This window comes from Enhydra lutris, unplaced genomic scaffold (assembly GCF_002288905.1).
Source record: "Enhydra lutris kenyoni isolate GAN:26980312 unplaced genomic scaffold, ASM228890v2 scaffoldscaffold29, whole genome shotgun sequence".
NCBI classification, from domain to species: Eukaryota; Metazoa; Chordata; class Mammalia; order Carnivora; family Mustelidae; genus Enhydra; species Enhydra lutris.
In genome coordinates, this window is record NW_019154113.1 from 18001166 (window position 1) to 18025578 (window position 24413).

General features: G+C 40.5%; 1 protein-coding gene across 3 annotated transcripts in view; it reads right to left on the reverse strand.

Annotated features, from left to right (window-relative positions):
* The window catches only part of LOC111152664 (Bloom syndrome RecQ like helicase), a 91709-nt gene that overhangs the window by 52045 nt on the left and 15251 nt on the right, over window positions 1–24413 (reverse strand). For 2 of the 3 annotated variants that reach the window (XM_022511213.1, XM_022511216.1), the window contains exons 2-7: window positions 11061–11162; window positions 9445–10145; window positions 7990–8149; window positions 5448–5569; window positions 1834–1966; window positions 641–1341 (exon numbers count right to left, since the gene is read on the reverse strand). In XM_022511213.1, the coding sequence (XP_022366921.1) occupies window positions 641–1341; window positions 1834–1966; window positions 5448–5569; window positions 7990–8149; window positions 9445–10145; window positions 11061–11158 (1915 nt within the window). In that variant the 5' untranslated portion in view covers window positions 11159–11162. Of the gene's footprint in view, window positions 1–640; window positions 1342–1833; window positions 1967–5438; window positions 5570–7989; window positions 8150–9444; window positions 10146–11060; window positions 11163–24413 lie in introns of those variants that run through there. The other variant, XM_022511214.1, reaches the window with a different exon arrangement.

A 24413-nucleotide genomic window follows, 5' to 3' on the forward strand; every position in this document is an offset into this window, starting at 1 on the left:
AAAAAAAAAAAAAAAAAAAACAGAGAGAGCATAAGGAAGAGGAGCCCGATATGGGGCTCAATCTCAGGACCATGGGATCATGACTTGTGTTGAAGGAAGATGCTTAACTGCTTGAGCCATCCAGGTGTCCAAGAAATAATTTGTCTTAAGAAATTTCTGACTTCATGTCTTTCTTAGAATGTCCTGCATTTTAATATTTTAAGACAGAAAACATAATTCTCTACTTTGTAAATTGATCAGTTCTCATTAATTCAGAGTTCTAAAAATACACACAATTACAGTTTTAATATATAAATTTAGCCTTGATTTTACTCATCCCCCAAATCATTAAAAACTTGGTCCTCATGAGCTTTATTGTTCTAGGGACTAAAAAACGTTAATTTAAAGGCAAAGCACATTCGTAATGACTTTAGAGCTTTACTACAATAGGTCAGAATTAGTCATTTGATAAAACAGCTGCTACGGAGACAAAGGAGCAAATGCTTTTGAAATTGTGATCTGTAACTTGGTCATCAGCAGGAATTTGCATAGAAACAATGTACTTTTCAGGCAAGGATGATGTGCTATCGAGTCTCTTACACAACTCCGATTCTGACAGTTACGTTTTCATATAAAATATAAGCATTTATTTTAAACTTACCAGTGTACTTCTGAATTGACTCTGAGTTTTTATTTTGAGCGGCAGATGCCGCCGGAAGACAGTTTGTCTTGGCTGAAGAACTTCTTTCTGGTACTGGCTTAACGGGCCGACCTTCCTTAATAGGTTGACAGGCAGCCGTGGAAGATTTGCTGGACGCTAAACTATGCATAATATTTTCCCAGTCATCATCGTCATCATCAAAGCCGTCTATGTCAAAACTGTCAATATCACAGGCAGCCTGGAATTCTCTTTCTAAGTCATTTATTGGAGCAGCGCGTTTATTCTGATCTTTCACAGCCGTGCTTGTGAGAACATTTCCCGGGAAGTAAGAGGTTTCATTTCTTTTTTCTACCCTTGGTGTGTCAGCCCAGTTGCTACTTACAAAGGACTTCTGTAAATGGGGGTTGAATAACGGTCTTTCAGAGGGATTCTTCGTGGTGGCTGTGAATCCTGTCTTTCCTGGGGTAGCAGCCGCTAAACACTCCCTAGCGGAACTGGGATGCGAGGGAAGGTGTGGAAAATTTAACTCCTTAACAGAACTCCCTGTAGGACAGGAGTCGCCCTTTGGAAAAGCACTGGGAGCAGAAACAGAAGCCATATCCTCCACAGGGTTCCCACGTGAAGCAGGCCTGCGTCTCCACCAGGAAGCAAGAATACTGGCATCACTTGTATTAAAGTCGGCTTCAGCTAGGAGCTTCCTTCTGAAGAGGAAACAGAACACCACATGAAATGTGAGGCCACACAAGTCTGTCTTTAGTGGCGAAACAGATCCTCTTTTCCTCAGTCTTGAAAATGTGAATACAAATGCTAAGGGGGCAGTTTGAAAAGGTAAATAAATTTATTTTTTTAAGGTTTAAAAAAAAAAGATTTATTTATTTGACAGAGATCACAAGTAGGCAGAGAGGCAGGCAGAGAGAGAGAGAGAGGAGGAAGCAGGCTCCCCGCTGAGCAGAGAGCCCGATGCGGGGCTCGATCCCAGGACCCCGGGATCATGACCTGAGCCGAAGGCAGAGGCTTTAACCCACTGAGCCACCCAGGCACCCCGAAAAGGTAAATAAATTTAAAACAGAACAACGACAATTATCCTATTCAATTTCCTGGCCAGAATGCTTGGAAATTCTGCCCCGTATGTTCTGACTTATGTTGGTTGAAATGTAATCAGATATATACCAGAAGAAGAAAACGTTAGATACCTTATGTCCCGCTGCTGATGCAGTTCATTCCCACAATCCAGAGCTTTCAGTTCATGGTCAGGAATAGTATCGACTAATTTACAGATCTGGTCCATCACATGAATAAGCTGCTGCTGCACACTTGTCTGTCTAGCTGTAAAGTGTCATTTTGTTAATATTTTTCCTTGAGCAAAGATTTAAAATTACGACAGTCATGCATGTAAAATTGGTAGTAGTTTAACAACAAAATTATAAACTACCATATATTGCCCTATTCTCTACCTGTGAAATAATCTGAAATTGTGTTATCTGTACTCTGTATCAGGAGAGCCCAAAACTGTGTTATCATCATCTCATTTCATGTTAGTCTGCAGTTATTTCTCTTAGGGTAACCAATGTCACTGCAAGATGCACAGGGTTATCAGTTTACTCCCGTTCTTCACTAACGGCAGGGGTAAATCTCACCACGCCCATACGTGGGGTTGTACAGGGCCAGCCAGGCAAAAGCCCCACCCCGCCTGCAGTCCCGGGCTGCCCCGCACCCACACTTCCTTCGAAGGAACAACACAGCACTAAGACTTTCTCTTTCTCTTTTCTCTTTTTAAGCCCCCAACCTCAGTGGGTATCTGATATAAGGCAGCTCAAAGAGAATTAGGTCTGGGAGTTTTTTGATCAGAAAAAATGATTTCTCTTTTCAATAAGCTGGATAGGCTGCTGGTGGCTGCCCCTGCCGCCACCCCGGGGAAACAAAGCTTGAAAATAAGCCCCACACAAGGGAAAGGGGAAAACAGAAAAAGAAAGGAGCAGGGGACTGAGATGGGGACAGAAGGTGGGGGAGAGGGGAAGAGACAGGTGTGAGAGAAAAGTGCTTGAAGACGATGTTTGCACATCAGAATCCAGCCAGACCACTCCACATTTTTAAAATTTACGTTATAGAACTAAGAAAAAGAATGTCAAAGGAGATAATACTTTAAATGAAGGAAGAAAAGAAAGGGTCATGGGTAGCAATGGGAAGCCAGGAAGATGCCTATTCCACCCCGAGGGCCTAAGGGATGTGGAAGAAATGAATGGTTGAGGCAGGCTGCCGAGGAAACTATTCTCAGGAGACAATCCAAGAGCTAACAGAAGAAAATGGTCAGGGAAGAGAATGAGGCTACCAGAAAATCACTGGAAGAGGGCAGCCCATGATAATGTCCAAAGGGCAGGAGGGAGAGGGAAAGTGGACAGATGGGCGGTGGGGAGCAGGGGGACAAGTGTCTATGTCAGAATGAGTTGGGAAACATGGACTTTTCCTGGTGACCGGCACGGATCAGGACGTGAGGTCAAAGATGGCGAAGTGGAATTGCCGAATCCCTGTTTTGCCTGTTTTCTCTACACAGAGAACGGGTATCAGATTGGAAAGAGGAGAACGAATAATCGTCTGAACCAAATGAAAGCCAAGACAGGCTCAGAGAGAGATACAGGTATTGAAAAGGAGCTCAAGTCTTCTTGTCTAGACAGATTACACCTCAGAATACAAAGGAAACCTGCAAAGAAGATCCCGCTGATATGCGAGGCATCCAGTGAACAGGACAGTTGATGGAAGAGCAAAACAGGCAAACATTGTTTTAATTTTCAAAAAAATGCTAAACAGACTGCCAAAAGCTACAGGCTGGTGCTCTGGATGTTAATTCAAGGCAAAATTCTAGAACATGTTATCAAATGTCAAATGCTTTGTGAGCTCTAAGAAGGAGAGGAAACAATTATAGAGTTAGCAAGAGTTCATATAAATAAATCAGTAATCTTAATGTATTTCCTTCTTTGAAGGGATTACGAGACTGGCAGATAACAACAGCTACCATTTACCGAAGGCCGACAGTACACGGGGCCCTTCACCATGAATCCTGACACCCAACAAGGTAGATGTTACTCTTTTCATTTCGCAGAAGAAACTGAGGTTCAGAGAAGCTTCACTGATTTTCCACAGCCTCCCAGCCAGGAGCAGGAGGGGATAGGTTCGTACCTTGAGACCGTATCACTCTGGAGCCTGTGTGTTGTCATGACTGCTCCTCCCCCCGGTTCCCCTTGCCACCTCAGACCCTGAACCCGTGGAGTCCTGTGAGTCTTCTGTAGCCCCGAGGGCCAGGGAGAGAAGCATGGTCTCATGGCAGGTTTGTGACGACATGATGTCAGCTGAGAGGGAGACCTTTGATGACATGCTGTCCTTGCTCCCGGCCTAGCCCACCACTGCCTCAGTGAGACCAGGCCGCATAGGCAGCAGAGCGTGCGGCCACACGTGTAAACCCGGGAGCCTGCATATCACTGGGTTTCAAGCCCTGCTCTGTTGTCTAATTCTGTGAGCCCATGTAGTCCTAGTTAACACTTCTGTGCCTCGGTTTTCTTATTTGTAAAATGGGGAGAAGAGACACTACCTTAAAGGGCCGCTGAGAGGATGAAGTTAGTAGCATAAAAGGTCTAGAAGAGCACCTAGGACATCAGGTGTCTCAGGGACATCTCTAACAATAAACCTAGACACCAAAATAAAGAAAATGAAATTGGGAGGTTGTAGGCTGTGCACATACCCAATATGCGTGCCTGTGCACACACCCCACGCATGTGCACACGCTACACATGTGTGACATGCCCACAATACACACACACGTGCACACACATATCACCGCACATGTGCATGCACACACACACACACACACACCCACACACACACCCACACACCCTGCAAGAACAGAACCCATCAAAAAAGACCAGAACGAGTTATAGAAATATTCAGGGAATGAAAGAGCTCTTGGAAGATGGCTGATTAAAAGGAAAAACCCCACAGATGAGTTAAAGATAAAATCTGGTAAATCTCCCAGAAAGCAAAGAAGCAAGAGATGGAAAATGGAAAATAGAAAAGATAACTCATGAAAGCCTAATACCCAAATAACAGAAGTTCCAGGAAGAGTGAAAGAGAACAGACAGAAAAAGAAAAGACAAAGAAGTAAGACCAGAAAACTTTCCAGGATAGAAGGACACAGACCTCAGGACTGACAGAGCCCCCGAGAAGTAGAAATCAGGAGAGGAAAAGGAGGTTGCCGCTTTCCAAAGTCTTGTAGTACAGCTGCATTATTTTTATTGATATTGAATAGAAAGTTTGAAAATGAATTGGACACAAATCAAACAAAGTACTAAACTTTGCACGGACGTCAAGTCATAAACCCAGAGTACAAATGAGGGAAGTAAGGAGGATGAAGGTCTAGAAACCAGTATCTATAAAGAAGAGTTAAAAGACCTAACAATATTTAGCCCTTAAAGGAAAAGGAGCGGGGGGGAGGAAAAGCTTCTAGGAGCTTTAGACTTATCTCACAAGGATTAAAGTTCCAGGAAGGCAAATTCTGGCTCAACGTGAGAAAAAATTTTCTAACAGGTTGTGTTTTCACCATAGAGAATATAAGGATTATCTTGTGGGAACACCAGTTTCTGAATTATTCGAGCAAATGCTGGCTAACCAGCACCTAGGGGTGGTTCGATGTTAGAGCTGAGGAACTGCAAGGTTGCCATCTCACGCTAGACAGCCACAGGTTAAAAAAATACAACTGTATTTTGTTTTCCAAGGTTACGTGGTTAAAATATGTGCTATGTTAAAATAGTTTTTGTACCATCACAGTCTGTGCTGGTCTCTTGATCAGGGGGCTGCGTCGTCGTCCCCTCAGGTGTTGGCAAGTCCTCGGATGTGCTAGGACCACCTTTTGTGTCAGAGGTGTCAAGGTCCTTTAACATACTGCAAATTGAAAAACATAAAACCAACCTCAGTACAGACTTAGACCAAGTGTGTAATTTTTCCTCTCATGTTTTTCCACAACTGGAATACAATACCTAACAGAAAAAAAAACATGGTTTTTTATCTCCTCTATTCTAGAACCTCTTTGGCTGGCCTTCAAAGACTCCCATCCTGTGGCCCTGAGAGACCTTTTCAATTTTACCCCCAATTATGTCCTTTTGGTAACCCTGTGTGGTGTAATGGGCACGACTTACATTCCTCACAGGAGCCCAGTGTGGTCTACTTGGTCTACTTGAGGGATTCTGCCTTGCTCTCCTCTCAATTTGGAAAACCACTGTCCAATCTCTTATGACAATTTATCATTTTATACAAAAATTATTAACACATATAAACACAGTCAGCCTGACTAGAAGTTACAAAATAAATGACCACTAAAATTAGTGTTAAGAGAGAATACCATGGAAATCCAAACAAAGATAACACTTTCTGGAACCTGAGAAGGCTTTGCCAAGGAGGGAGATTTGAGGAAGCTTTGAATGATAAGTATGGGAAAAGTAACACCATGAGAGATAAAGGATAATTCTCTTTACTTGATATCAACTGTACTTGCCTAAAGATTTTGGAATGCAATCTTCTAACTTAATTGAGCAGGGATAAATAACTATACTTTACATAGTCTTAAAAACTGATAATATAATTAAAGAAAAGGCCTTATATTTTTAGCAACATTTTCCAGATTGTTGGTTTGTCTCATCTGCCTCATGGGAGCTTAGGGTTATCATAGGGGCGTAACTGGAGATAGAAACGAAGAGGTAATGTGGGGCCTGAAGATAGAGGACTTTGAGGGCTGGCTCGAGAGGTTCAGGCACACAGGAGATACACAAACACCTCTCTCTTTTCTGTTATACATTATCTGATGACTGCACCTCTGAAATTAATCCAGAAGTCACAACAGTGTTTTAAAACAATATCAAATACAAAAGAAAATTTATGTGTGTGCTGCACGCAGTAAGAGTATCATTTGTGAAAATTCTATTTCAGTTTTAAAATATATACAAATATACATTGAGATTGCAATGGAAAATATATAGAGAGAATCTACCTTGGGAATAACCTTGGAAATAAGCATTTTCCAACTGCTAAAAATCGAGGTAAAGTTAACCACGGCATGACAACTCAATAAATTACATAGCCATTAAAAAGAATAAAAATAAAGATTACCTAGCAATATGGAAAAATGTTTCAAAAATGTTAAGAGAAAAGCAGAACCAGAAATTATAAATACATGTTTATTATAGCGATGCAAAAATCACACACATACGCAGACAGAATCAACACCTAACATGAAACAGAACGTCTGGTTTTTTGGAACTGCAAGACTAATAAGCATCCTGGGAAGCTGTCTGGAAGGTCATAGGTGCAACATACACTTTTTTAATAAACAGGAAAAAACCCCGGATGTTCAGTAGGAATCAGTATGGTCCAGGAAATAGCCCCCACTGGACCCTAGTCCATGTGCCATCAACTGTATCATCCCAGGCAATCCCCTCTCCTCCCCAGTTCACTCTACATGAACTCCTGCTCAGTTCTTGCACTTTCAATAATTCTGTCCTATTTCTCGGGGAAGGGAGGAGAGGACAGCTTCTACAGTTCGTTAAGTTTGTCGTCAATAGTGATCACGCTCTGACCTTTCTCTCCTCTTTAAACAGCCTAACCCACCTGCTAAAGCACAACCCCAGAGAAAGGAGGCTACGCAGGCAAGCATCTCCTTCCTGCCTGCCTTCCTTAATTAAGGTGGGATCCTAGAGGGGCATGTTTCTCATCAAAACACTGGTTACCAATACAGTAAATACTCCGCCACTCGACTGGTCTGGGCTGGGTCAAAGATGGAGGTAAGACTGACTACTAGTATTTTAAGCTATTGATGGGTTATGCGTACCACCTCTTTCTCCCACAATACTGCCAATTAGCCACAATCATGTCACTGATTTACTGAAGTTCAGTGAATGGCAAATAAAATGGCCAATTCTATCCTGCACGGTAAAGAGAAAAGGAAAGGAAAGGAAAGAATGGGACATATTATTTACTAAGTCACTTCCCAAATAAGGAGTTAGTTTTGTGTCATTTCAGGACTAGGAGTTTGAAAATACAGTATTTTTAGGAATATATTCCACACGTCAAAATCAACTAAATAAAACTGAAGGTCCCATGTTATTAATCATAGTGTGACTTTACAGCTATAGATACCACCAATTAAATAAAATGTGTAAATAGGGATTTTTAATGCTTTCATGCAGATATAAAACTTTGCAGAAGCATGGAATGCAACTATACAGAAATGATCGTACCTAGCTAAACAGAATTACTTCAGATATCCCAGAAATAAACAATAATGTTCACTGAGTAACTTGCTGTTTTACCTGAAACATTTTAAAGAGGAAGAAGAGGCAGAGATCATTTCTTCTTCTGGAGAAGGTGGAACAAAGTCTGTATTGTAATCATCCTCGTCAAGCTCGATACATGGAGACCTCTCGACCGAAAGGAATTCTGTTTCTTCCAAGTTCTTCTTTTCAGTACTATCTAAAGTAAAGCCGTGGACAGACACAGGTTACTTTCATCGCTCCTGAGACAGAGAGCACAGGGCAGGACCCCCGGGGTGGTGCCAGCACTGCCCGTGTGCCCTCCCTCTGCACGGCCGTGCGGGGGTTTCCTCATCAGTAAGGACTGAGTCACCTGGCCCAAGTCTAATGGATGCAGGAATGAGGTTGACGATCCGCTTACGATTTGCATGATGGTCTCCAGTTCAATTAGGAAACCCCAACTCAGTATCAGCACCTCTGTTTTCCTATTTTTCACTCATATTTCAGTAAGAGGGAAGTATAATAAATGAGTCTGATAATCGTACAAACACTGTTAACTTTACCACAAAGGCACCCTAGTTACTGAAGTCGCCACATTCAGTGTCCCTCTCTTGACTGTGTGGGATTATAATGCCCAGTGGTTGCTCGTCAGTTTACCTCTGACCCCATTTTCTCTTCATAAACAGCCTCGCATTTGATCAGACTCCATCGCCTCTCACCCCCTAGAAACCTGATGGAATTCAGGTGTTTATTTATTTTTAAATTTTACTTACTTACTTACTTATTTATTTAAAAAAAAATTTTTTTTAAAGATTTTATTTATTTGACAGACAGAGATCACAAGCAGGCAGAGAGGCAGGCAGAGAGAGAGGGGGAAGCAGGCTCCCCGCTGAGCAGAGAGCCCGATGCGGGGCTCGATCCCAGGACCCCGAGATCATGACCTGAGCCGAAGGCAGAGGCTTCAACCCACTGAGGCACCCAGGCGCCCCGGCATTCAGGTGTTCAGAAGTGTCAGCCTCACATTTACCACCACTTCACAGGGCGGTTTGCTTCCACACATGGCTAATCTCAGCTGTGAGCTTCTGGACACCTAAAACCTAGGAGACCTGAACAGAGAAGGATGTGAATGTCATCGGGAATAGCTTATTGGCATATTCAGATCACGTCACACATCCACAGTCAGTGGGAGCACACCATAAAGGAATTATAATGGAAAGTCTTAGTTTCACGTCCCAGTTCTGCCACGAGCTAGGCAACGGGGCATTAAGAAACCATTTAACCTCCATGGACCTTATAGAGCTATCCTTGGTGTTTATGCAAAAATTATGTCAGCAGAATAAAATCTTTCATGTCATCCGTGGGTCCCGCATCAAGAAGTGGCCAACAGACTCTGCAGCGGGTCCCTCCACAGAGCCCAAGGACAAAGGCTGGATCTATTTGCTATTGTTCCCAGTGCCAGCTTTGAATAAATTAATACAGTCAATATACTGAAAGGGGATAAAACATCATTTTTACCTCTTCCTTCTCCCAAATGAGTTTTTGAAGGCTGACTCTCCTGAGCACCGCCAGGTATAAGGTCTTCAGGACCGGGGTCATCGTCAATGCAAATCACATCGTTACTGAACCATTCCGAGTCGTTGTTCTGTTTCTTAGTCAAACACGCCTGCTTGCTTTCAGAGGAGGACAGAGTCAAATCAGCCTTTACTGTATTTGCTCCGGGAAGCTGCGCTTTCAAAACATTTCTCTTAGACTTTTTCGATTTCTGAGCAGTGCTTACTCTCACAAAGTGATTTCTGCATGGCGTGACAAATGCTTTTGAATTTCCAGAAGTATCAAAGTCATCCATATCATCCCAATCGTTGATGGTAACAAAAGAATCTGATGAAGAACTAAATTCTAATTTCTTGAAAGTAGCATTACTGGATTTTTTTACAATCGGTGTGTTCTGGGTGTTACATAAAACTCCCTGTGGACCTTGCAGCACATCTGGCAATAATGGTTTTGAAACAGCTCTCCTGGTTTGCTGTCCTGCTGGAGCATTTCTGAAGTCGCTGGGACTTGTCTGCTGACTTGCGGTGAGGGGCGGTGGTCCACTGAAGGAAAAGGCCTCAGCAACATTAACATCTTTATCATTTAAGGCAGATGTTTTCGCTACTGAGACACTAGTGACAGATACATTGTTGGCCAATGTTACTTTCTTCTTAAAAGTGAAACCTCTGAAACATAATTGAAAAACAAAATTGAAAAACCAAATTAGACTGGTTAGTTTTAACAAACCCACCAATTACAGAAAACTCTAAAATCTGTTACTGATTTACACAGCAACTCCTTCACTGTATCACAAATGAGCAAAGAATCTATCTCCCTCTCTGGTTTTGAAATTTATATGGTAACTTCAATTATACTTTGTCTGTTCCGATCTTTCCAATTTAGAAGCTAATTATTTAGTTTTGAGAGTGTCCAGGCCTATTTCATAGGCAGGTCGTCCTTAATGAGTAGCACCTCCAGTGGGAGGGGACAGCATAAAAGAAAAAGAGAAGAGACGCAAGTGTAGTGACTTCTTGTCTCTCTGACACATGGTCTATGGGGAAGAGAAGTGACGACTGACAGGCTACACTGGAATCTGAAGGACAAGTGAAAGGGACAAGTGTTCTCGATGTCTGCTGGCCTTGGTGACATGAAGTTCAATGGTAACTTTAAAGTCCAGCTCCCAGAACAGTTGGTGAAGTTCTGGAAATTATCATTAAATGTCATAAGGAATTTGGAGTCTAGCTCAGAGGAGAGAACACAACTGGAGAGCTACAGTGTCCTTATAAACTTTCTGGAATGGCTATAAAATTATATTAAAATATTAAAATACCCATTTTTCCCAATTTTATAAGAAGATTCAATATTCATTCATCCTACAGATATTTACTGAGCAAGCATCACGTGCCAGGAACCAGGCAAAGATACTGAACATTTATTACCTGGAGCTCCTAATGCATGCGCTACTGGTAATTTGCAAAGTGGGAAGATCACTGACCCCTCAGCTTCATTTCCTCATCTGCACAGTAAAAGGGTTGAAAGGGAAGGTATTTCATTTGTATGATACTGTGGGTCAGTGCCTGTATGGGAGCCAAAATACTTACGAAGGTTTCGGTTTTGAAGGGCTTAACCTGTTACTAAGTTTTCTGGCTGAATGGCGTTCCAGTTGCTCCTGTAGATTATTCTGGGGAACAGCAGCCATGATCCTAAACAGTGAGGAAAAGAACTTATCAGTGGAGTTATGTACTTTGGATTAATCAATGTACTTTGGATTAATTAATCCCTCCTTTGGGGGGGAGGGTGGGGCGTGGAGCACTGTTCCAACTGTGCTCAGTTAGGGGTTTTTTTGGTCAATAAATTGCTCTGACATTTTTTCACAAGTGGTGGTATTTGAACTATATACCCTTTAACTCACTTGAAGGCTCAGTTAAACAGCAAAATGACCTGGTTTCCCTCAATGCTAAAATAAGCACAAAAGATATCAGACAAGAGATTATTTGTGAAGGATTTGGAGAAAAACAGGACAGGGCTTGGGCTTAAAGAATAAATGGAAGCTGGATGGGGGTGAGGTGGGAGTGAACGAGGAAAGCACACGGAAAACCCCAAGAGGAGATGAGCAGAAAGAGGACCTTCCCCGAGCACCTTCATACCTCTGGTGGGACAAGTGGGGTATCGCTGGATACCGCTCATGATAACACACAGCCTCAGTCCCCTGAAGGTTCCTGAGGCCGAAGGAAGACAGGAGAGCTGGAGTCCATGCACAGGCAAAAATTCCCCTTCAGGTTGACAGTTACAACCCCCTTTCCCATTCCATCCTGACCAGAGGTCTACTTTTATGCCATGTACCTTAAGAGGAAGGGTCGACTGCACTAGATGATATTCATGGAAATACAAAGTTTTACAGAACTCATATCCCACTCACTGATTATTAAAATAATCTGTTTAACAGCTGTTTTACTTGATTTTTTAAGTTTATTTATTTTAGTAATCTCTACATCCAATGTGGGGTTCAAGGTCCAAAGTCATATTCCTCTAAGCCAGCCAGGCATCCCTATTTTACTTTAAATAGTAGTAAAAACAATCTGGAAGAAATGGAATTGTATTCAATTGAGAAATTTCCATTTGTCCAGCTTGATGAAGATGATTATGATATAAATTTTGTTCCCTGTTCTCCAGAAGGAATGATTTCTGCCTCTTCTTCCTTGTTAATATACTTTAAGTAAAACAGCTAATTAATAAACACTGAATAATTCACACTGATAATGTGAATTATATCTTAATAAAGTTGTTACCAAAATAATCATAAAAAAGTAGACAGAAGGGTTATAATGAACTCCTACATATCCGTCACACAGTCTCAACAGTTTATCAACTTGCCCAATATCATTTCACTGGACATATATCCCGGTGTCCTCACTTTACCATTCTGGAAATTAACCTCCTCAAATGATGTATTTTAATCCTGTTGTCCCTTCTTTATTCATTACCTGGAATATTTCTATCAAGAGACACCTCCTCTGATCTACTATTTTGCTACCTAGTATGGTACAGTTCACACAGGAAAGACAGGATAAATGTTAGATTCTTTCCTTTATTTGTTAATTTTCAAATCAATGACTTGATTTTCTAATAACCCACAATGATGGTCAATTTTTTTCCCAGTTTTATGAGCTCACAGGTTAAACATATTAGGTACATCTTAGTCCAATAGTTATCATCCTCGTTGATTGTCCAATTATTTCATGTTTGGCCAGTGGGAGTCTCCGAAGTCCTTTTACATATAACCTTCATAGTCTTTGCGAGCTCCCTTGCTCTCTTGAATGAAAAGATATCCCAGGCTAATCTTGTGTATTTTTTGCCCCAGACTTAGAATCAGCCATTTCCCCCAAAGAGCCCTGATTTTTTTCATAGACAAAATAGGTAGGTGCCTTTGGACACGTGGAGGCTGTTAAGACCACAGCCTCCACGTGTCCAAAGGCACCTACCTATTTTGTCCCAATGTGGGGCTTGAGCTCACAACTCCGAGATCAAAAGTCGCACAAGTCCTATGCTCTGACTGAGCCTACCAGAAGCCCTGGCACCCCCCAGTTTTATATCCAGTTAAAAAGATTGGTCTTTGGTTGAAATATGCTCTATCCAAGGTCCACCCAGTGTGGAAATCCTCTGCAGTATAAATGAGAGAGTGAAGTCACACTGCCGTGTCTCAGCATTTCAACCTTTGCAGCTGATACAGAGGCAGAGGCACACAGACCTTTATCCTTAAGACACTAAGCAGAACAAAATGGTCCATGGCATCATTACAGAACTTTCCCCCACATTCCTTCTAAGTTTTTACAGCTTTTATCTTATCCCTCTATGAATTTTCCATGTCTTATTCATTTTTGCATCAAAACCAGCCATGGTACTCTTAAGAGATTTCCAACATTACTCCACAGCATGATGATACGTGTACTTAGTCATCTCAATAGTACAAATGTTTGATTAAATACTTCATAACTGTAGTGACACATTATGGATTCATAGTTAGCGTGCAGTCGGCCTGAAACCTGGGGCACTCTTCTCTATTTTTAAGCAACACAACATTGTGGTTATTCCCAGAGGGCAGCATCCTCTAGCCAGAGACATATCCCAAAGCATGGCAGCAAGCATACAATTTTCTTTTCTTTCTATTACGTTCATAATTTTCTACTCAATATTCTTCAGTGGGAATGCTCTTAAGAAGTTGGGTGAGTGCTGAGAAGCAAGGAAGTGTCTTCTTTGTGCCTACTCCATTAAAACATTAAAATCGACACACAAAAAGTTGTTCACTAACAACAGCAAAGATTAGTGATATAAAATTAAAGAAGGAAAATAAACTGAACACAGAGACCAGTGAAAAGTTTCACAATACCAAAGAAGAGCAACGAAACGATGAGCCCAGAAAACTTCTGAATTAGGCTCCCCACAGGAATCGCAAGTGTAATTTGGAAAATGATCAACAATTTTCTCTCACTTGCGGAGGGAAATCATTCTTAAGCCACTGTAATAAGCAAAACACTGATTCAAAAATATGAAAAAATTTGCTGAATGGAACAAAGTAAACCACAAGACCATATCCATGCACAGAAAAACAAGCCAGTGAAAAGAAGGAATGAGAGGATGAGAACAATCCAGAGCTGGAATACAAAACATATACCCAGTAAAAGAGACTTCTTCAAATATTTATAAATTAAAAGAAACCAATGGCAAAAAATAAATGATTAAAGGGGCCCTATCTGAACAGTATCTTGAATAACAAAAATAGTTTAGGAGGACCTTTATTTAACAAGCATGTTGTGATACTAAGAAGTAGTCTAATGACATTAAACTAAAAGGAAAAAAAAAAATTAAGTAATCTCTACACCCAACAGGGGGCTCACACTCACAACCCTGAGATCAAGAGTTGCATGCTTCATTGACTAAGCCAGTCAGGTGCCCCTAAAAGGAAAAATTAAAAAGATCCAAGCAACTCTCATTCACTTGTGACAAGAAGAGAAGTATCTTCTTGGAGTTTGTTTTTTTGTTTTTCTTAAGATTTATTTATTTGCTAGAGAGAGAGAGAGAGAGTAGGAGAGTTAGTGGGGGTGGGGAACAGAGGGAGAGAGAATTTCAAGCAGATTCCACACTGAGTGAGGAGCCTGATGGGGGGCTCGATTTCACAACCCTAAGATCATGACCTGAGCCCAAACCAAGAGTCGGATGTCAGCTGACTGTGCCACGCAGGTGCCCAGAGTTTTAACATGGTAAAGGACACGCATATTTCCCAAACTGGCTGTTAAGAAATGTTCACATTGATGGGGCTCTGTGCTCAGTAGGGAGTCTGTTTCTCTCCCTCTGCCCTTCCCCCAGCTTGCACACATGTGCACGTTCTTTCCCTCTAAAATAAATCTTCAAAAAAAGAGAAATGTTCAAATAGCAACAATGACTTTAAAAACACAAATTTAGGTAGACACAAGCAGTGGCTTGCAGACTCTGTGTTCCTGCTTTGCCAGGAAACTACAAAAGTTCTTGTGCCAGTGAAGGAGAATTTCTTAAGAATGTAAGGGGTGGAGAAGAGAACGCCTATGATGGCTATGAAGGCCCTGATGCCATGAATGTCTAATTCATGTCTTCAGATGATCATGTAGTTACTGTGGTAAGAGAACATGTGCTAACATCCAGAACAATAAAAGCCACGTTGTACGGCCCGAGTCAGTCTACTGAGAATGAGACTACTGAGGTCAATTTCATGTGTGCTATCAAAGGTATGCTTGGGGGCGCCTGGGTGGCTCAGTAGGTTAGGCATCTGACTTGATTTTGGCTCAGGTCATGATCTCGGTGTCGTGAGACTGCCCGCATGGGGCTCTGCACTGGGCATGGAACCTGCTTGGGATTCTCTCTCTCCCTCTGTCCTTACCACCCACCTCTCTTTAAAAAAAAAGTACATGTGTATTTTACCTACAAGATTCACTACACTAACAGCTCCTCGGAAATGCCCGAATTCCCAACTGCATCTGAAACTGGGCTGGAATTTGCTGGTGGCTGCGAACTTCTAGATTGTTAAGTATGATAAATTATAATAAACCGTTAACTTCTTTCAGTGTTCAAAAATGAACAAAAACAAAAATTTTAAAAGTTCGTGGAAGGAGAGGGTCATCTGAGTTAACCATGTCGGCGATGTGTTCTGAGAACACTGGCAGGAAAAGGACTGTTGCTGTGAAATGCAGTTATTACAACAAAAGTAAGGTTAAAGACTGCAGAAAAACAGATGACAGAGAAAGCAAAGTTTTCTCCCTCCGCCTTTTTTTTATTCATTTATTTTTTATTTATTTTTTATTTTTTTTAAAGATTTTATTTATTTATTTGACAGAGATCGCAAGTAGGCAGAGATGCAGGCAGAGAGAGAGGAGGAAGCAGGCCCCCTGCCGAGCAGAGAGCCCCACGTGGGGCTCAATCCCAGAACCGTGGGATCATGACCTGAGCCGAAGGCAGAGGCCTCAACCCACTGAGCCACCCAGGTGCCCCCCTCCGCCTTTTTTTAAAGGCAGAATTCCTTTTCTTTCAAATAAATGAGACTAAAATTACTATTCCGGGATCTATCACAATCAGTATTACCTTCTCTCTAGGTCAAGCTTTTCTTTTCTTTTTGTCGTCTTAGGATGGCTACCTCAGGACACAGGGAGAGACTGGCCAAAAAGACTGCTCTTAAGAAACTCAGGGGGGCACCTGGGTGGCTCAGTGGGTTAAGGCCTCTGCCTTAGGCTCAGGTCATGATCCCAGGGTCCTGGGATCCAGCCCCGCATCCAGCTCTCTGCTCAGTGGGGAGCCTGCTTCCCCCCCACCTCTGCCTGCCTCTCTGCCTACTCGTGATCTCTGTCAAATAAATAAATAAAATCTTTAAAAACAAAAAAAAAAAGGCTGCATAATATTTTTTCGAACAGAAGGACCATAATACAGTTAAGCAGCCTCCCTACGTTTCCAGTATGTTCTCTCTTCCTGTCTTCTATCTATCTGCCTGCCACTCTACCTACTTGTGATCTGTCTGTCAAATAAATAAAATCTTAAAAAAAAAAAAAAAAAAAAGAAAGAAACTCAGGGCCAACTAACATTCAGGTATGTCTTGCTCTGTTTCCAGTTTTTTTTTTTTTTTTTTTTTTTTTTTTTTTAAAGATTTTTTATTTTTTTATTTGGCAGAGAGAGATCACAAGCAGGCAGAGAGGCAGGTAGAGAGAGAGGAGGAAGCAGGCTCCCTGCCGAGCAGAGAGCCCGATGCGGGGCTCGATCCCAGGACCCTGAGATCACGACCCGAGCCGAAGGCAGCGGCTTAACCCACTGAGCCACCCAGGTGCCCCGCTCTGTTTCCAGTTTTATGCTGGATGTGTAGGTTTCAGGGGTGGGCTCCACTTGGTTACTGTTCCACTTGGCTACCTTTCCTGGGGCGAAAGTGAGGGCCAATCATAACCTTACAAACCTCAACTTCACCTCCACGCACACCAAGGACAAGCAACACTCTCTCTAAACAAACATCAAGCAAACACAATTTCTAGATGAAGAGAGACTTTTGACTAGGATTTCATAAATATATGTTTTCTTCATTTATTGTCATACATAGTTTATCTTCTGGGAAGAGGCATATCTGTGTTAGTTACCTAAGAAAAGTAAAGCTGTCAAAATGTGGAATCTGACTATATCCCACAAGAAAGGGAAATTTATTAATTACTGGGTATCAGGTGGTTGTCAGGTCCATTTTCCCAAAGATCTTCCATATCGCTATTTTTATTACAAAGGTTTTAATTATCTCTCTCTTTAATATCCATAGTAAAAATGTATTTAAAGTAATTCTCCATCTTTTAGACTTTTATTTAACTTCCAGTTACATTTAATAAGTAAAATTAAAACAATGGATAAGAGCTATAAAAAGAACCTACACATTATATCAAAGACTCCAAGGCAACGGGAATAAATAGTCATTGCAGAATGATCAAAAAGCCCAAACTATACTCAATCTCTATGACCCAAATAACACAGCAAGAAAGTGAATAAAGCTAAAACTGTTAAAAATGCAAGGAGAAATAATGGAAAGAAACAGAATTGTAAGGAAATCAGCATCACTTTACTACAAAACACAAAGACCAGTGGAAATGAGAAATGTACTAAGAACCCAGCTTCTTTGGTCAATTCTGCCACAAATTCACCGTATGGCTTGGAGGAACATCCTCATTTGTAAAATAAGGAGGTTGGGTTGGACAGTATCTGTGTTTCCTTCTAAAATTAGTCTTCTATGATTCCAGAACTAAATGGTAACTGGCAGGAATAAAATGAGAAGTAGAGAATATAATCCTTTAAAAAATGTTGATTAGCAATTTAAAAAGCTGTCAAAGAAACAATATACACAAAAAAGTAGATTACATAGTTTCAATTTGGAGGCACAAGTTAATAAAAACAAATGAACAGGGGCACTGGGGTGGCTCAGTCATTAAGCATCTGCCTTGGGCTCAGGTCATGATCCCAGAGTCCTGGGATTGAGCCCCACATCAGGCTCCAGGCTCGGCAGAAAGCCTGCTTCTCCCCCTCCCACTCCCCCTGCTTGTGTTCCCTCTCTCGTTGTGTCTCTATCAAATAAATAAATAAAATATTTTTTAAAAAATAAAAAAACCCCACAAATTAATAAGGAAAATAAAAGTAAAATTTAGAAAGTTTAAATTATGGTCTAAATAAAACAACTGGAACTGAAGAAAAATCTCAATATTAAAGAATGATACTATTTTTAAACAGTGAAAATTAAAACACTATATACTGAACTCTTAGTTGGCAGTGGTTTTTAGTTTTTAGTATTTTAGGTCATAGATTCTGATAACAAACTGATGGAAGTAATGGACCCTCTGTCCAGAAAAATGAACACAATTTTGTAAAAAGTTTCAGGTGGTTCTGAGTCCCACCAGAAGCCCATAGCCCTTGCTAAGAATCTCCTTTATCTGAATATGACTGAAGGAGAGGAAAACAAGGAACTAATTATACACTAATCTTAGAAAAAGCACAGAATAACAATTCAAACAAAAATTTTTAAAAGATTTTATTTATTTATCTGACAGAGAGAGAGAGAGAGAGAGCACAAGCAGGGGGAGCAGCAGAGGGAGTGGGAGAAGCAGGCTGTCTCCTGAGCAGGGAGACTGACGTGGGGCTCAATCCCATGATCCTGGGATCATGACCTGAGCCAAAGGCAGATGCTTAACTACCTGAGCCACCCACGCACCCCTAAAAAAAAATGGATGAAATGAAAGCCAATAAAGAAAAATTAGGGGAACTGACACAACCAAGAAGTTGTTTTTAGAGCACAATAAAGGGGCAAATAGTAAAACAAAATATGAAAGGACAAAGTAAAATATAAAAAAAGAAATAAAACATAAAGGGAAACAAACACTAAGTACCAAAGTATGACAGTTGATATGAAAAATCTAAATTAAATGGACTTTTCATTAAAATAGAGATGTCTTCAATATTGATATAATAGGAAACCAAAATGAACAGTCAAAACCAAAAAGAACTATAAATTTTCTCTAAAAAGCACCAAATTCATTCTACAACACGAGCATGGTCTTGACCCTAAAACATCGTAAGAACCAAGTAAGAAACTTAAATTCATGCTCACCAACCTCAAATGGGCCTGCAGCTCTGCGAGCAGAAAAAGTACAGTTCTCTGGCCAATCTACTCTCACCTTACTTCTCCTCAAACTTCTTACTCCTCTCTCTCAGCAGATGACTTCCTTTCTACATGACAGAGAACAGAGAAGAGATCACGGGAAATTTCCTCACCTTTCTGCTGCCAAACATGCAAGCTCACCCTTTATGTGGATCCAGCCTACTCTCTTTGACAAGGTCAAGTTCTCTACCTGAACCTTCAGGTCCCCTAGACATCCTCCATCTTCCCCAAAACCTTATTCTGTTTATTACTGGTTTTTCTCCTTCCTGTATAATTAGTTCATCCTTCTCAACTGGCATCCCTTTACCTTCAAAACATGTGAGAGCCTCTCCCTTTCAGGAAAGAAAACTCCAAAACACGATGCTTATAGAACTCTGTATCTCCTTTCCTATAGAGCCAAACTTTTTCTTTTTAATGATTTTATTTATTTATTTATTTGAGAGCAAAAGCTCACACAAGGGAGCAGAGAGAGAGGGACAAGCAGACTCCTGGCTAAGCATGGAGCCCAACATGGTGCTCAACCCCAAAACCCTGAGATCATGATGTGAGCTGAAATCAAGAGTTGGACACTTGACCAAATGAGCCACCGAGGCGCCACTAGAGCCAAACTTCTTGAAAGACTCACCTTCACTCTCAACCACTCTTTTCCTCATATAAATCTGGCTTCTACCCTGACCACAATGCTAAAACCCTTAATAGGGCCACCGATGATCTCTACGTTACTTAATCCAACAGTTTTTTCTGAACCTTCTCTTTCCTAACCTCTAAGTATATGACATAGTTGACTACATGCTCCTTGTTGAAACAGGAGCCTTCTATCAGACCCTCTTGACACAGTTTACTCCTACTCATCCTTCAACATGTCAACTGAATCATTACTTCCTTAAGGAAGTACATAGAGTTACAACGAACTGCAGTTACAAGAACTGTAGTTCTTATAGTTGTAACTCTACGTACATTTAAAGAATTATTTGATTGGTTATTTCTTCCACTAGATTATAAGTACAATGCAAAGATTGGGCCCTTATTGACTTCATAACCCACAGCATCTCTAAATACCTAGCACTCAGCTAAAACTTATTAAATGAAAGGATAAAATCAATTTTAAAGACTATAGAAAGGATGGCTCAAAAGGACTTTATTATTTTAAAGATTTATTTACTTGAGAGAGAGAGAGAATGAGAGAGAGTGTACATATGTGCACAGGGTGGGGGGGTGGAGCAGAGAGAGGGGGAGAGAGAAATTCAAGCCAACTTGGCTCGGAGCATGGAGCCCAATGCACGGCTCAATCTCACAACCCTGAGATCGCGACCTGAGCCGAAACTAAGAGGCACTTAATCAACTGTAGCTCCTAGGCATCCCTCAAAAGACCTTTAACTGTGATCAACTATGCCTTATCCCAGAAATGTAAAGCTGGTTTAACGTTAAGTAAAATCATTAATATGATATGTCATCTTAATAAAAATCAGTATGATCAGATCAATAGACTTTAAAAAATACATTTCTACCGGGGTCAAACATACATGCAGTAAAGTACACTGATCTTAAATGTACGTCTCAATATAGTTTTACTTACATATTCAACTATATAAACGACATTCAAAACATAGAATAGAACATTTCTAACACTGCAATATGCCTTCTTGTCCCCTTTCCCAGTTAATTTACCCCAGAGTAACCACTTTCTTACTCTATTACCAATGATTAGTTTTGCCTCTTCTTGAACTTCTTCATCCATATATATAGAATTATAGAGTACGTATTACCAATGCATTTTTGAAAAGCCATCTGATAAAACTCAAACCATTTCTGATAGATAGACTAAACCACAGAATTAGAAGTTAAAATTAAGGCCCACACTTATATTTTACAATAGGAGTGAACCATTAAACACAGGGACAAAAGACAAGGCCGTTCTCTTATTTTCTCTCTCATACGGGACATTTTGCCAATGCGAAAATATTCAAAAAAGAAAATTCTAGAAGAGATGAGAGTATCATTACATGCAGACAATATGATTATATACCAACACAATGCAAAGAAAATCAGTCATAACAATACATAATTAAAACTTCAGCAAAGTGGTTAAATAAAAGACAAGCAGAAATCCACAGAAATCAAGTGCATTCTTGTATAGTGGTAATAACTAACTAGAAAATACAATTTTTAAAAAGCATTCAGTTAACAATAGCAACGAAAAGTACTAAACTACCAATTAACCTAACAAAAGACATACATCTTCATGATATAAAGAAAATGACCAAATATTACTGGGAGAAATAAAGAAAAATTTGGAAAAATATTTCATAGACAAAAGTTTCATATTCTTCAATGAAAGGTTTAAATATCATTAAGATAATAGTTTTTGATAAGTTAATTCATGAGTTTAACAAAATTTCAATGAAAACACCACAAGAATACTTCATAAAACTCAATAAAAATGCTTCTAAAGTTCATTTGACAAAAGCATAAGACAAGAATATGAAATAACATTGGGAAAATACAATTATGTTAACTATAACAGGAATTTAAATGGCATGGTACACATCTTAAAAAAGAATAACCTAGGGGTGCCTAGTTGGTTAGGCGACTGGCTTCAGTTCAGGTCATGAACCTGGAGTCCCAGGATCAAGCCCCACATCCGGCTCCTTGCTCAGTAGGGAGTCTGCTTCTCCCTATGACCCTCTCCCCTCTCATGCTCTCTCTCTCTCTCAAGTAAATAAAATCTTAAGGAAAAAAAGAAAAAGAAAAAAAAAAAACAAAACAAAACCCTAGTCTCTAAAACATAATGTTTAACGTGTGGTGAGAGAAACATAACAAAATGGGGAAATAATGAGTATTTAACAAGCGTTATTGGAGTATTCAGCAAGCAATATACTCTAGATCAGGAGCTGGCAAACTACAACTCATTGGCCAAACCTGGCCTGCAGCCAATTTCTGTAAGCAACCTTTTTCTGAAACGCAATCATACTTGTTTGTTTCCATACTACCTATGACAGCTTTAACACCATAGTTGGGTAGTTGTGACAGAGACTATCAGGTCTGCAAAGCCTAAAATATTTACTATCTGGCCCTTTATAGAAAAGGTTTGTTGACAGTTGCTCTAGATTGGTGTTGGGTAAAAAAAGGAATAATTAAATACATCAAATCTATGACAAGAAGTTAAAAAAATTATCAGGCCAAAATCTAAACAAAAGTGGGCAACCAGAGAGTCATGGAAAGCTCTGAAATTGCTTTTGTCCTAAGACAGATGTCTCATCCTGAGAATATGGACATCAATTTTGATAGCCTTGGAGGGAAAAGATGGACAGAATGAGAGTTAAGGCCTAACCAGGGTGGGAAATGTTCCCCTATAAAACCAGCACCCGCAATGGCTATATGATTTGGGAAAGCGTAAACCAAAATTAAACTCTATTTCTATCCCTTGGTGTCTGTAAGCGAAGAGAAGGGAACAGCTGCTGAGGGACTAAGTGGGACAGACCCTGAGACCACAAGCCCAAAAATATTTTCGAATCAATTTTTACACTTGAATAATTTCTTAAAACTTCGAGTCATGAATTTAGATTAAAGTGATCCTAACTCCAGAACACCTGGCAGAAGCAAATGCAAAAACATCCCTGGAGAAATATACCTTTATCTTAGGGCTTAAATAATTCCCATAAATAATTCTTCAAGACAATGCGTAGCAAACACAGACAAAAATAGCCAAGCACACAAGGAAACAGGGCACCAGAAATGAGAACTAGTTGTAATAGAAAAACAGTTGAGCAGTATTAGGCATGAAAGTGTAAAGCAATTGCCCTTATTATGTTTAGAAAAATAAAAAACGAGTTTGGAAGTATCTGCAGTAAACAGAAAACTATAAAAATGATCTTGCCAAGAGAACTTCTAAAAATGAGAAATACAATAACCAAAATTAAGAATTAAATGAATGGATTTACCAGTACATTACACACAACTAAAGGGATAATTAGTAAATGGGAGGGAAAATCACAAGAAAGTGTCCAGGATCAGTTTCCAGGGATTTCTCACATTCCTACATGGTCCAAGCCTACTGAGCAAAGGACATGTTAAATCTTTGGCAGCTAGGGGCATCTGGGTGGCTCAGTGGGTTAAGCCTCTGCCTTCAGCTCAGGTCATGATCTCAGGGTCCTGGGATCGAGTCCCCGCATCGGGCTCTCTGCTCCGCAGTGAGCCTGCTTCCTCCTCTCTCTGCCTGCCTCTCTGCCTACTTGTGATCCCTCTCTCTCTCTGTCAAATAAATAAATAAAATCTTTAAAAAAAAAAATCTTTGGCAGCTAGACATAGTGTGTCCCTCCAGAGAGAGCTGGAGTCACACCTCCCCAAAGACAACCCACAGTAGTAAAGACAAAGTCCCTGGAGACATTTCCTTACATTTCAGGGTCACAAACCTTAAGGCACCTTCCCCATCTCACCCGGGGCAGATTTGCCTACATCCTAGGGTAACGAGTAATCTCTCTGGAGGGAAGGACATGCAGTGTGTCAGCAACCCTTAACTGTTCAGAGTCTCTGAATTTTGGAGTTCCTTTTCTGTGTTGCACTAACTTGTATATACGCACAGTATCACCTTGCCCTTATCACCTCACCCTGTGGGAATTAGGGCAGGGGGAACTGATGCAAGATATTGCTGGCTGTGTTTGCTACAATAACTTGTCTTTATCTCTGATCCAGGGGTCTTGGGTCTCGACAGTACCTATGCAAATGTGCACGTATGTGTGTATAAAAACCTGTGATAGGCTAACTTCCTAGTTTAAAAGAAGGACAAAATCTAAGATCCTTCATGGTTTCTCACTTAACAAATGCATACGCAGAGAAATAAACAGGTAGAAAATATGAGAAGTTAGAAGACATGGAAGATACAGTCAGAAACTATTACAGAAATTAAACAGAAATCTAGTCCCAGAAAGAGGAGAAACTAGGGCAGAACTAATACTTAAAAAGGTAACAGCTGGGAAGTTTCCAGAATCAAAGACAAGAATCTTCAGATTCAAGAATGCAGACAAATTCTGAGCAGGACAGATAAAAAAGAAATCCACATCACATTATATCATTGTACAACATTTGAACAGAAAATTGATCTCTTCAGCACAAATGAAAATCAGGAGGCAGGAGAATGGTATTTTCCATGTGCTCATAGAAAATAACCTAGAACTCTTTTCCCAGCAAAAATATCCCTCAAAAACTGAGACTGAATTGTATTCTTTAAAAGGATGAATTTCGTGATATGTGAATTACATCT